The sequence below is a fragment of the Xenopus laevis genome, chromosome 4L (genome assembly GCF_017654675.1).
Source record: "Xenopus laevis strain J_2021 chromosome 4L, Xenopus_laevis_v10.1, whole genome shotgun sequence".
NCBI lineage: Eukaryota > Metazoa > Chordata > Amphibia > Anura > Pipidae > Xenopus > Xenopus laevis.
In genome coordinates this window covers 61,595,621-61,608,986 of record NC_054377.1, presented here as the reverse complement: position 1 = coordinate 61,608,986, position 13,366 = coordinate 61,595,621, and the positions used below count along the sequence as shown (strand labels likewise).

The 13,366-nt window shown below is 41.5% G+C and overlaps 2 protein-coding genes across 3 annotated transcripts in view; one reads left to right on the top strand and one right to left on the bottom strand.

Annotated features, from left to right (window-relative positions):
- The first annotated feature begins 293 nt into the window (after positions 1-293).
- On the top strand, positions 294-4,904 carry ss18l2.L (synovial sarcoma translocation gene on chromosome 18-like 2 L homeolog). The gene is given in 4 exon segments (NM_001171722.1): positions 294-380; positions 715-791; positions 2,822-2,929; positions 4,242-4,904. Coding segments are annotated over 3 exon segments (246 nt in total). The 5' UTR covers positions 294-311; the 3' UTR covers positions 2,922-2,929; positions 4,242-4,904.
- A 2,934-nt stretch (positions 4,905-7,838) lies between these two features.
- The window catches only part of garre1.L (granule associated Rac and RHOG effector 1 L homeolog), a 59,083-nt gene continuing 53,555 nt past the window's right edge, over positions 7,839-13,366 (bottom strand). For both annotated transcript variants that reach the window (XM_018258012.2, XM_018258013.2), the window contains exon 14: positions 7,839-12,679. In XM_018258012.2, the coding sequence (XP_018113501.1) occupies positions 12,380-12,679 (300 nt within the window). In that variant the 3' untranslated portion in view covers positions 7,839-12,379. The remainder of the gene's footprint in view (positions 12,680-13,366) is intronic.

The window sequence follows — 13,366 nt, the reverse complement described above, 5'->3', positions numbered from 1 at the left end:
GGAGTGTATAAATAAGTATGTGTGTGTGATACGTGTGCACTGGGGTCATTTTTGGAGTGGTTGGACGTTTTTTGTTTTTTTTTACACTTCCAGCCCTGGTAAATATAACTGTAAGTGAATTGGGTATGGAAGCCTGCAAAACACTACATCATCTTTATATCTCTTGAACAGAACTGAGAATTAGCCAGTGACTGATTCTTCAACATTCTAGTAAGCGACTAAGTAAACAACAGCGGTTTCCGGTGACGACAAGGTAAGGCGCCGTTTGTGACGTCATTTTAGCGCGTCGGTGTCTGGGTGATTCTGTTAATATGTCGCTGGTGTTTGTACCGGAGAGATTGAGAGGAAGAGCCCAGGTTGGCGAGGATACCGTGCAGAGAGTAAGCGCTAAAGTGGGGGTATGGGGCTCCCGTTATGTGCCAGCCGGAAGTGTGCCTTACTGCAAGAACATTGCTCGTGTGTCCGGCTTCCTGTATAGAGGGGGTGATTCTGGTGGGGTCAGGGGGCTAGAGGACGGGTGTGGTTGCCATGGGACTGATCTGCGCTAATGGTGCTTTAGTTACAGAGAAGTAGAAGCGTCTAAACGTAACATGAAGAGTAACCTCTCCTTGTTAGAAGGAACTCAGTATGATAACTTGAGTGTGAGAGAGTTCAGTGGGAAGAATACACTAGTCCCCTGGGAATCTCGCCTCTCATTGGTTTCTTCTTATTTAGTTGCTGGAAGAAAATGACCAACTGATCCGCTGCATTGTTGAGTATCAGAACAAAGGCCGAGCTACAGAATGTTCTCAGTGAGTAACTCTGTTGCAACATCCTATTCCTTTATACTGTACACTAGGCAGTCTTTTATTATTCTGTCAGAGCTGCTTGTATTTTAGGAGAGTGACCTGTTCAAGGGAAGAAATAACCACTTTTTTTTCAACATTTAGTTGGTGTATAAACACTGCCGATACTTACATGCTACATACAAACAAAAAGACATTTCTTTTTTTTTCTTTTAAACCCAGAGATTAAAAGAAAACCATGACAGTTAGAGATTAGGTTTGATTTAGGATTGACCACCTATTGGGTGGGTTCTGGTTGAAATGTGGCCAGTCATTAAAGGGATACTGTCATGGGGAAAAACATTTTTTTCAAAATGAATCAGTTAATAGTGCTGCTCCAGCAGAATTCTGCACTGAAATCCATTTCTCAAAAGAGCAAACTGATTTTTTTATATTCAATTTTGAAATCTGACATGGAGCTAGACATTTTGTCAATTTTGGCAGCTGCCCCAAGTCATGTGACTTGTGCTCTAATAAACTTCAATCACTCTTTACTGCTGTACTGCAAGTTGGAGTGATATCACCCTTCCTCCCCCCCCCCCAGCAGCCAAACAAAAGAACAATGAGAAGGTAACCAGATAACAGCTCCCTAACACAAGATAACAGCTGCCTGGTAGATCTAAGAACAACACTCAATAGTAAAAACCCATGTCTCACTGAGACACATTCAGTTACATTGAGAAGGAAAAACAGCAGCCTGCCAGAAAGCATTTCTCTCCTAAAGTGCAGGCACAAGTCACATGACCAGGGGCAGCTGGGAAATTGACAAAATGTCTAGCCCCCAGATTTCAAAATTGAATATAAAAAAATCTGTTTGCTCTTTTGAGAAATGGATTTCAGTGCAGAATTAACTGATGTGTTTTGAAAAAAATCCTTTTTTTCGATGACAGGATCACTTTAAAGGAATTGTTCAGTGTAAAAATAAAAACTGGCTAAATAGATAGCCTTTGCAAAATAAACAATGTTTCTAATATAGTTAGTTAGCCAAAAATGCAATGTATAAAGGCTGGAGTGATTTGATGTATAACAAGTCAGTCAGAACCTGCTTTTCAGCTCTCTTGGTTTACACTGACTGGTTACCCTGGTTACCAGGCAGTAACCAATCAGAGACTTGAGGGGGGGCCACATGGGTCATTTCTGTTGCTTTTGAATCTGAGCTGAATGCTGAGGGTCAATTACAAACTCACTGAACAGAAATGTACCATGTGGCTCCCCTTCAAGTCGCTGACTAACTCAGAGTTATAGAGCTGAAAAGCAGGAAGTTGGATTCTGGTTGTTTTATTAGACATCTGTTCACTCCAGCCTTTATATATTACATTTTTGGCTAACTAACTATATTAGAAACATTTTTTATTTTGCACAGCCTATCTATTTACCCAGTTTTTATTTTCACACTGAACTATTCCTTTAAGGGTTGGTTGTGGGTCAGACTGAGGATGTACACTACTCCTTTGCTCCAGAATATTCCCAGTTGTTTAATCAGAAGTGTGCACAGAGATAAGATACAGAGCGCAAAGACACGGGTCCTAAATTGGGAACACATTGCTGCCTAGGGTCAGGTGACCTATTAGAGATTGTATGGGATAGTCCCCCCCACCCCCTTCCTTGGGCTCACAGTGTAATGCACATTTATACCCGTGAGCCACATTCAAGTGTAAAAAGATATGAGGAGCAACACAAGCATGAAGAAGTCCTTTGGGGCACCAAATAAGGGCTGTGATTGGCTATTTGCTAGCCCTTATGTGCACTGGCAGCCTGCTTGGCACTATACTATTGTTTTTATGCAATTAAAACTCCAAACCTGGAATTCAAAAATAAAGTAAAAAAATGAGGACACTGAGAGCAACATCCAATGGGTTGGAGAGCAACATGAAAATGGTTTATTTACATGAAGCAGGGTTTTATATGAGCTGTTTTATGCAATATCTTTTTATAGAGACCTACATTGTTTGGGGAGTATAGTTTTCCTTTAAGTAAAAAATGCATTATTGTTTCAGGTACCAGCAAATTCTGCACAGGAATCTCATCTATTTGGCAACTATAGCAGATGCAGGTACCACTAACACGGCCAGCAATGCAGTAAAGGCCGACACGTGATTTTCTAGGTATGTATATATAGTTCCTGGTTTGCTCAGGTGGGGCAGCATGAAGTGTTATTAGAGCCTGACACGTCTGGAGAAAATTTGTTGGGAAGTTTGCAGTTATTGCCCAATTGATAACTTTTTTGCTTTTATCAGTAACCAGTCTATGAGTGAACCTTTAGCATGAACATATCCCCTACACTCCTATGTTTTTGTTTTTTCATTTTTCCATTAAATGCATCTGCAGAAAAAGCCAGAAAGTAGGGTTTCGCATGTAGCAATAAAGGCTGGAAAATGGAAGTAAATTCACCGAATCCACTACTTTTTGGATTTAGCTAAACCCCTCAATCCTTTGTGAAACAATTGATCAAACCTAATCCGAATTGGCCTATGCAAATTAGGGGCGGGAAGAGAGAGAGAATTTTATTTTTCTACTTCCTTGTTTTATGATGAAAAGTCATGTGCTTATAAAAACCTCCATAGTCCCCCTCCCTCCTGCTCTCACCGCACAGGTGTTCACACAAGTGAATGTCCCATAGCTGGTAATTACCCCTTGTTGCAGAGTCAGCGCAGCTCACGGGGGCCATCTTCAGCGCTTCGGTAATCTTCAATAAGTAAGCACAGTATTGGCGCGTACACAGTCGGAGCATTTTCCCGGTTCGTTATAACTGCGAATGCACCGAAAATGATGAAAATTACCGAAGCGCCGGAAGAAGTCCCAAAGATTACGCACCAGAAGATGCCGTCCATGAGCTCCGAACCAAATCCTGAATTCTGTGCATCCCTAAAATACAGTGGTATAAAAGGGTTCACAAGTTTTTCTTGCGTCTGTATGACCAGAAAGTATAAATATATAAGGGGCCCCTTTTAATAATCAAAGCTGTATTATTTAACCAGTAATAATTTTCATTTGGGCACAGGAGTATCCCCTAAGATTAGAAGAAATGTTTTATCTTTCTAGCGAGAGCTGTGGAATTCTCTCCCTTGAATAGTTGTGCTTGCAGATACACTAGTTCCAGAAAAGGATTGGATGTCTTGTGTCAAACTGGAGATCTCCCTCATATGTTTTTCTCCTCCTTCCTCTGGTTATTCATTTAGGGTAATAGCACACAAGGTAGCAGAGGACAATATTCCCTTCCTCCTCTTTCACTGCTGGTATAGTTAGTTGTGCTGAGCTGAAGTACATGTGGAAACAAGACAGGGATAATGCAAATCAAACAAGAAACTAGAACAAAAGGCCGAATTTGAGGGTTATATCAACTCCATCTACTTTTAAAGAGCTTAATACTTTACTCTGTTGTGTCTAAATTAGAATTATTAAAATTCTCACCACCAGGCCCGCCTTTCCTTAAGAGAAGACTGTGAAGAATACAGATTGGCAGTGGAATTCAGCTGAAATACATTGCAGTTCATTTAGTGTTTACTAGTGTGGGAATGCATTAATCCCTAATTTGCATGCCCTAAATATATCCAGTTTACCCAAATATACATGTTAAACCCTGTGACCATTTGGCCTGCTTAAACTCACTCTCTCTCTCTCAAAAAGCATGTGGAAAGCCACACTAAGCCCCCAGGCCTGCACTCATTTATTTTGTTTAGGACAATAACACATAGGGCATTTGGAGTTGCCGCAGAGAGACATGTAAAGATCAAAACTCCTTTATCTGCCAACTCCACAAGATGCTCAGATTGCTTTGGTGTGGCTGCTCCTGTTGTCTTTAATAAACTGCAAAATTGCTATTGATTTGGAGGTTGCCAAGATCATAGTTACTGCATTGAGATGACGGCCTCCCTACACCAGTAAGAACTTTGTTTTGATGTGTCTGGATTCAAGTTGATAAGAGATCAATGAGCTCCCTCATAACTGGGTTGGAGGCCGCCGTGATTTAATACAGATGTTTTTTGTTGTATTAGTCTCTGGCTTTTTAAATATGTTTGTTTAATTTTCATATGTTGTGCATAGTTTTGGTGTTTTATAAATAAATGATTTTGTAATGCATCAGTCTTGAGTTGTGGTATTGTTTTAATGTCAATGAACATCAATTGTTATTAATATTAAGAATTTGCACATTGTGTTATCCAGCTTACATAAAAATAAAGATGCTATTGTGTGCACGTTTGGTTTTAGAAATCAACACATAAGCTTCTTCAACTAGATTTACTCATCAAAATATTTAATCCTCTGAGGAACCCGTGCAAAATTCTAGGGACAATTGTGCCCGGATTGTACCACTTACTGAATATCCTGGCCTGTATGTGTCTCCACTCCTAGGGACTGGCTATTCCCACATAGCAGAATACACAAATGTTTTTGGGAAGTTCTTCTTGTTGCAATTAGTGTTAAAGCCAGACATAAGCCAGTTTGACCCTTCGATGAGTGGGAGACCTATGGGAGAGTAATATATAGGTCAGGAAAAAGTCAACCTTAACCTGCAGGCCCAGACTAGAGTCCTGCGCTGGTCCATTTTTTGGGACTCGCAACCCGGACCCGCATTCTTACCCGCTTGGAACCGCTACCCGACCCTACCCGCAAGTACCTTATCTGCAACCCGGATCCACTGACCATCAAGAATCAGGAAGTGCTGTCGTAAACCGGAAGTGACATCATCGAAAGTAGCCGTGACCAGAAAAAAGGAGAAAATATCGCTACTGAGAAGAACCGCCGACCCGCATCTTTACCCGCACCCAGAACTTCTGCCCTCAACCCACAAGGTACCGCAGGTTTTTGCGGGTAACCCGTGGGTACTCGACCCGCTGCAGGACTCTAGTCCAGCCTGGCAATCTGAGTTCTGGCAAATGCTGGAGGGGCTGCTGGAAGATGCCATAGAAAATCACTATTTTGCTGGTGGGGAGGCTGTTTGGGCCTCTGTATTTGAAATGCCAGGGCCTATTGTGACTCCCAGTCCAGGGCTGCTAACCTCAAAATGTTTCCATTGTAGGAGCAGCACCCATCAATACCCACAGATTAGTGGTGCGACACGGAGCCATGTATCACTACACAGCCACTTCAGTATTGTAATACCCCAGTGTGACCTGCACCTGCCATGGACGCCCAAACCCACCTGAGCCACAGGTATAGGGTCAGCCCGCACAGCACTAGTATGGGAAACATTCACATATAAATACTTTTCTCTGCTGATGCGTCCGTCCACATGAATGTGAACTTGCTGACTATGGTAGATATTTCTGCAGTGAGGGTACAAAAACAACGATACTTACAGTACCCAGCAGTTGGGCTGAACACACCAAAGGCAAAAACTGCACTGACAGATGAGAAATAGAACAACTCTGTGGAAGGTGGCAGTCATGGTACACAATGCATCAGTCACTACATTTATATGATGGGGGGGGGTAGTCACTGATACCAAACTGGTGTTTGGGCCAACAGCTTCTCATGAATAAAAGTTGGGGGGAGGTTGAGAATGTTTTGACTAGTGATGTGCTGGCCGAGTAAAATTTCTACCGGCACCCAAACCCGGACAGCACCTCCATTTACAGAGCTGTCTGTCAGAAAAGGGGGTGGGGCAAGGCACATACACACCTATTAATGGAGGCTACCGGAGCCAAAAGCCAGCAGGGAGAGTGGAAGAGCTTAACTCGCACCTGCATAAAGGTGGCCATAGATGCAAAGATCCGCTCATTTGGCCACATCGCCAAACGAGCGGATCTTCCCCGAAATGCCATTAACAAACATGGCTATATCGGAGGTAATCTGATTGTTCGGCCGTACGTGCTGATTTTTAGATCGTGTGTGGCGTGTGCCGACATCTTTTGTCCGGCGGAGATCGGTCGTTTGGAGATCCCGCCGGACAAAAGATGTCGACACACGCCACACATGATCCGAAAATCGTACGAATCCTCGATTCGTACGATAGGATCTGTGTGTCTATGGCCACCTTAAGACTTGTACAATACATGTGGCAGTGGACCTTAACCTGCAGGTCCTGGGCCGGGACATACAGGCTTGTGATAAAATTGGCCCCAGCACATTTGAATGTGGCAGGGTCCTTAAATTGTTAGCTTCACCACTAAGGTCTACAGGGCATATACATTCTGAAAAAAATGTCCCAGACAATGCATTGAAATTTACTAAGAAAATGAGTGTAGGCACCCATCCCTCAGAGCGAATCACCTGCTTTCCTCCATGTGCGTTTTGTATGCGGCACAAAGAAAAGCTGATCCATTGTCATCTGCTTTGTGGGCAAGGAGTTGGCCTGTGTGGAGCTACACTGTGCGGAGCTTGGTGTGAAGATGCAAACGTACCAGTGTCTACATCATGTTATTTAAAAAGGAACATCTACTTTTAAAAAATATGTTTTTAAAAAATGAGCACAGCTTTTTTTTTTTTTTTTGTAATGCTTGATCCCGAGGATATACCTTGTTCCAGTGGGGGTCATTTATAAACATTGGGCAAATTTGCACCTGAGCAGTAACCCATGGCAACCAATCACAGGTTTGCTTTCAGCATTCAACCTACAGGTGGCTGAAAAAAGCTGATCACTGATTGGTTGCTATGGGTTACTGCCCAGGTACAAGTTTGCCCAGTGTTTATAAATGAGCCCCATTATTTGGGACTTGCCAGTTTCCAACTTTAAAGGAGAATTCAACCCTAAACGTAAAAAAAACTCTACCCCCCCTTCCTCCAGCCTAAGTGTTACCCCGGGCAAATGCCCCAAACGTTTTACTTACCCCTCTGTGCAGTTTCAAGCATTGGAGTACACGGAGCCATCTTGAGCCGCTTTGGTAATCTTCAGAATGGGACCGGCGCTTCGGCAATTTTCTCGAGTTTTGGTGCATGTGCAGTTGGCGCAAAACAGAAAATCGTTCTAACTGCGCGTGCGCCGACATGCCGGCCTCATTCCGAAGGTTACCGAAGTGGCTCAAGATGGCGCCCGTGGAGAACCAGTAGGTGAAGGAAAACAGGCCACACTAATAAATGTATATCTTTAATAAAGCAATCATTATCTTACAGAAGCCTTAAGGTACAATACAAAATATACAGTTCCAGTTTATACGTCTTAACTATAAACAAGAAGCATTGTAATAGGGGGGGTCTTCCTAGCAGGGCACCACACCCCTTACACTCGGCAGTGTGAAGAAACCAAGTGAAATGATATGGCATGATGCCTTAACTCTTTGACTGCCAGCAGACTAGAAAAGCCTTGCAGAGGTCTGCTGGTTCCTGTGTGTTGCCTACGTGGCTCCTACAAAAGCTCCCCAAGTGTTTCGGTGACCGCTTCAACACCCGAGGGCTTTCAAAAGGGTTAAAAAGACCAGTGTTCAGAAAATATTGGAAGCAGAAAACATAGCACCTACATGGTTCAAAGCTTTTATGTATATAAAAATGGTTTCAGATTTCAGTTTCCTTTCTAAAGTCACATTTCATTTAGAATAGTCCAAAAAATACAAAAAAAATAGATATAGCCTGTTTAACATTGGGTTGGCACTTTGCAGACGTCTGTTTCCGTACAAATATATACGTCTATCCAATAAGAAGACTATACTTCTGATAAAATAAGGGGCAGATAAGTGCGACGGGGGAGGGGGAAGAAGGATTTTGGAATAGAATATATTCTGCATCTTGGAAACTGAAAGAAAACCATTTGTTCATCTGGAGCAAGCACTTTTTGTAAGGAGGAGATCTTCAAAAAAAAAACAAGTAGTACGGAACATTTTTCGGGACAAATCACAGACAAAAGCAAGACGCCGATTGGGCTGAGCACATCACTACAAAAAAGTCTATATATATCTATATACAGCAAACAAGTCTCTGTAAACATGGTAAAGAATGAGGACTGAGGGGAAAACCATGAATATATAAATACAGGCAACCTTGGCTTTCTCACACAGCACAATAGGTTACATTCTGGGCCTGCAACCAAACCCATTACTGTACAAAACATTGGGGGATGGGAAGGAGTATAAACCCCGTTCTGCTTCCTCTTTAAATAGTTTAGTGTTCTGTGTTTTTTTTTATTTTCTGCTGTACGTTCATTTTATTTTCCTCTACGTATTTTTTTTTTTTTTTTTTTGGTATAATAGATAAACTTTCAATCTGTAAGAAAAAAAAAAAGTGAAAAAACCAAAATGCGCTTTGAACATTTCCCCTCGTTTTGCATGGCGATAACGCTTTTTAGAAACGCAACTTGTTACTCACGGGAATGAGACAACGTATATTCGTGATAGAACAATTTAAGAAAATACAAAAATAAGATTAATACTGTCAATAGGTTTTTTTTCTGTCATACTAAAAAATATGGATTTTTTTTTTAACGGTTAGAGACTTTTTTTTTTTTTTCCTCCAAAAGATGAAATGATTTTTAAATACATAGAAACTTATATATATAAAGAATATCTGAACCTCGAGTAAGATACAGTGGGCTAGAATATCTACAGACTGGATTTCACTGTGAAGCACCATTAAGCGTGTGTCTATGCACTTTGGTTGGAAGAAGATTCCCAATTCCACAGGTTGATCAGTTTCCATGGCACATATATATATATTTATATACTAAGTGACATTATGCTCAGGTCTTTAAAAATATAGCTTCTTTTCACCTATATGCTACTTTTCCTTTAAATTACTTATATTTATATATATAGTTTTGGTTTTTTTTTTGTCTGAGCCAGCTCACGTTTTTTATTTTCTCCTAAAGATTTAAATATCCCATCAGGAACTGTGTGTGCATACTGTATTTGGCCATACAGAACGATATCAAAGGTAGATAGATATATAGATAGATATAAAATGTGAATGTTACAAAGTCACAAAAAGGAAGTGATATACCTTAAAGGGGAAGTGGTGACACCTGCCGGGCTCGTCGTCCAGAACAGTTGCTTTTCGATAAACGGTTTCCTCCCGTTCTTTCATCAACTATAATTCAAAACGTTATACTTTTCAGAACATTGAAATTTCCGTTCCAGGGGGGGAGGGGAAGGTGATAGGGAATGGATGCCACAGCTTTTAGGGTCAGGAAGCCTCTATTTGACAACGCAGCAACTCACTAAAGATTCCCAGCGTCCTTGCTTTGTGCAGTTCATACACACAGGAGCATGTGTATCAGAAGAATGCCGCACACTAGCCCCAGTGAAGTGAATGGAGCACTTGCTTTCTACTCCTGCAGTAATGTGGCAGAGATCTGAAACAACTACTCGGAAAAGCTGTTGTAGTATGCACACAAGACTATTTCTTGAAACCCTTAAAGGGAACGTAAATAGAATTTTGCCCAATGATAGAGATTCTGAGCGATATTACAATATTACACACGTATTACACATTTTCAGTGGTGTTAAAGTTATTTGTCAATGTAATTGCTATTGAAAGTAGGGTCTGTCCATCCCCCTTCTATTCTGACTTCTGCAAATAAACATGGCTGACTTCCACTACAGTCGCGGCATGTTTAGCAAAAGGGTGAAACAACTCATCCCGGCCCTTTATTTAACAATAGGAGAAACGGAGAGTTGACTCTTTTCATAATTACACCAAACAAAATGCCATAAAAATGAATAGCATTTGCAAATGGCAGCAGCAGTGAGTTCCGCTCCTCTGCTGCTGCTGATCAATGTGCCTGCACCCAGAAGCATTTCTATTGGAAGGTTTGCATTATTATTTTAACACTATATTTTCGTATTGAGATGGGTGTGCACTATGTCTATCCAGGACACAATGAATAATGGACTATCACATCTCTAAAAAGATGGACTAAGTGACTGTTAAATACAATTGGACTCATCACACTTGTTATACTATTTGATTTATGTGTGCTAAGGGGGGGTTCTGGTGTGGTAAACTCCCACTCAAAGAGGGTTAAATAGTTCGTACGTACATTGTATCACCAGACAGGTTTGAGAAAGAGTAACGGTTGCCATAGACGTAGAGATTCAATCGTTTGGCGATTTCGCCAAACGAGCGGATCTCTCCTTGATGTGCCCACATTGAAGTGGTTGATAACGGGCTATTCATAATGCATCCAATACGGGCGGTAGGATCGCAGGACCGCATACACGCACAGATGCGGCCGCAATCAGATGGGATTTTTTAACCTGCCTGATTGAGTTGGCCAGATATCAATCGGGGAAGCCCGGCGGATGGCCCCACACAGGCCAATAAGCTGCCGACTCAGTCTGTCGGCAGCTTTTATAGGCCCGTGTTCGGGCCGAAATGTTACCTGGTTTTTTGACCTAATGAATTAAAGTTTTCTCTTCTTGCACGAGGTGCTGCAGCTGTATTTTTGACATATATGTCTATGAAAACCCCTGGTAAGGGTTTCCGGACTGCTTTGCACCCAACACAAGATTAAATAAGGTGACTGAAGCACACACACAATATGCACCCAGAAGCAGTCTCTGTCCGGGTGCAGACAGACAAGGTGGATATCGGCAAAAAACCCCACAAGAGACCGAATTCCGCAGCCGATTTCCTCCTGCAAGTGGGAAGAGATGATGTTTCCAAGTGCAGGCACATTGATCAGGACAGCAGCAGCAAAGGAGCGGATCTCAGCCTGTGTTTCTCCGCAGGTCTGACACTAGCCTAAATAAGACCCAATGTTTCAAGTAGCAGGGCAAAGCAACAAAAAAATGCAGCTTTCAATGGCACCTATGCTTACAAATAACTTTAAACCCCTTGAAAATATTGAAAGCTTAGAGTCTCACTGGTTTTCAGCGGTTTTACATCCCCTTCAATAAACAAACGTTGAATGTCCTAAATCATTCCAATGGTATACATTAAAAAATAGATCTTTTATTCTAAATTAATGCCTTTGTGTCTGAAGCAGTGCCACAAAGGCTGTAAATTTGTTCTCCCAGTTGCTTTAAAGAACTGTACCCAAAACAAATCCTATTCACTCCATGAAGTCATTAGCCTGGGCTCAGGACCTTAAGAAAGCATCATGGCCAATGACTAAAGAAGGCTCCCTGAACATCCGAATTAAAAAAGCCCGGGCTCCTTTCACCAAGTACATGGGTACTATTACTTTTGTGTTAACCTGTCACACTTCCACACACATAATGATGCAGAACATACCATGAGAGGTTTCAACAGTCAGTAAAGGTCAGCATGGCCCATAGTGTTAGACAACAAAAACATCTTTTTGTTTTTTTAAATCTTCTGTTATACAAAATTCAAAACTAGCTTTTAAATTAGCAAAAAGAGGCATGTTTTGCGGAGAAAAGATCAGACCATCACAACTGCAACCGAAAGCTAGAGCATTTCAAGAAGGGGGAAAAAGCCCCCTTTTTTATTTAACTGTGCTTTTTTAATATCGAAGCACAACGTGTGAGTGTATAAAGCAGTTGTCTGCTCTTGGTATAAGACATGGCTACACATTTGTTTCTCTTCTGCTCAACACAATTACAAACTCACTCTTACATGTTTAGAAAACTAAAAAAAAAATACGTGTTTCCAGAGAGTGGATTTGCCAGAAACAAAGCAGACATGTTGGCGTTTAATAGACAGTTTGTCTATTTTTGCCACTGTCAGAACTGGTGCAGGTATGAGGGTCTCCGTTCATGCTTCATCGGGAAAGATTTAAAGCCCTTATTTGCCTGCTGTGATTGTTGCTGTGCGTAGGCAAATGTGGAGGAAATCCCTGTTGGAGGAGCGCAGTCATTGGCTGTGGACCAAACTGGCGACTGTAGGATTTGCATTGTGTCATTCCATTGGCTCACAGGATTTGCCATCTGGTAAATAGAAGAACTCTGATTGGGCATTGTGTTGGTGAGTGGAGACGAATGCTGCCATGGAGCTTTGGGAGGCCATGTTTTGGTTTTATTCTCCTGGTTTAAAGAATGAAAGAAGAAAAAAAAAAATCAAGGTCGGTACTTAAAGGGGAACTCTACACAAACATAACGTAAGCTTTTTGAAAAGTAAACATAATTTTCAAGCAAAAAAATATGCAGACTTTTCATGATTTTTAATGGTTTGTGACAGTTCCCTAAGCCTAGCCCCCTGCTCTTCTGCTGATCCTTCTGACTACCAGCCTGCATCCTCCAAAACCCCACAATTCCCTGCACACATGATTTCAACAAGGAATGGAACATCACAGTGCAATGCATTGTGGGTTATGTAGTTCCTCCATGCTGTCTATAAGCTGTAGAGAAGTTGTTACAATTTGTAACATCTGTGTTTTAGTCCCTCCTTCCCTTCCAGGATTTCAAATGATGCAGAAATAGAAGAACATCTGGATTAATTAATCCACCCACCGTTGATATGTGTTCTGACGTTTATGGACTGATGTGTGGATATAGTACCAAATCTGGTTTCTTGCTCCACATCTACATATGAGGTCTAACAAATAATTGAATTGCAATAGAATGGGGGTTTCCCCACAGTTTAATAATTATTTACCATTATGTGAGCTTACATATTTGGAGCATGATCGAACTTTTTAATTGACATGTTTTTAAGTTATCACGTATATATTACTACTGAAAGAAAGGCTATAGGATTAGCCGAAATGTCAG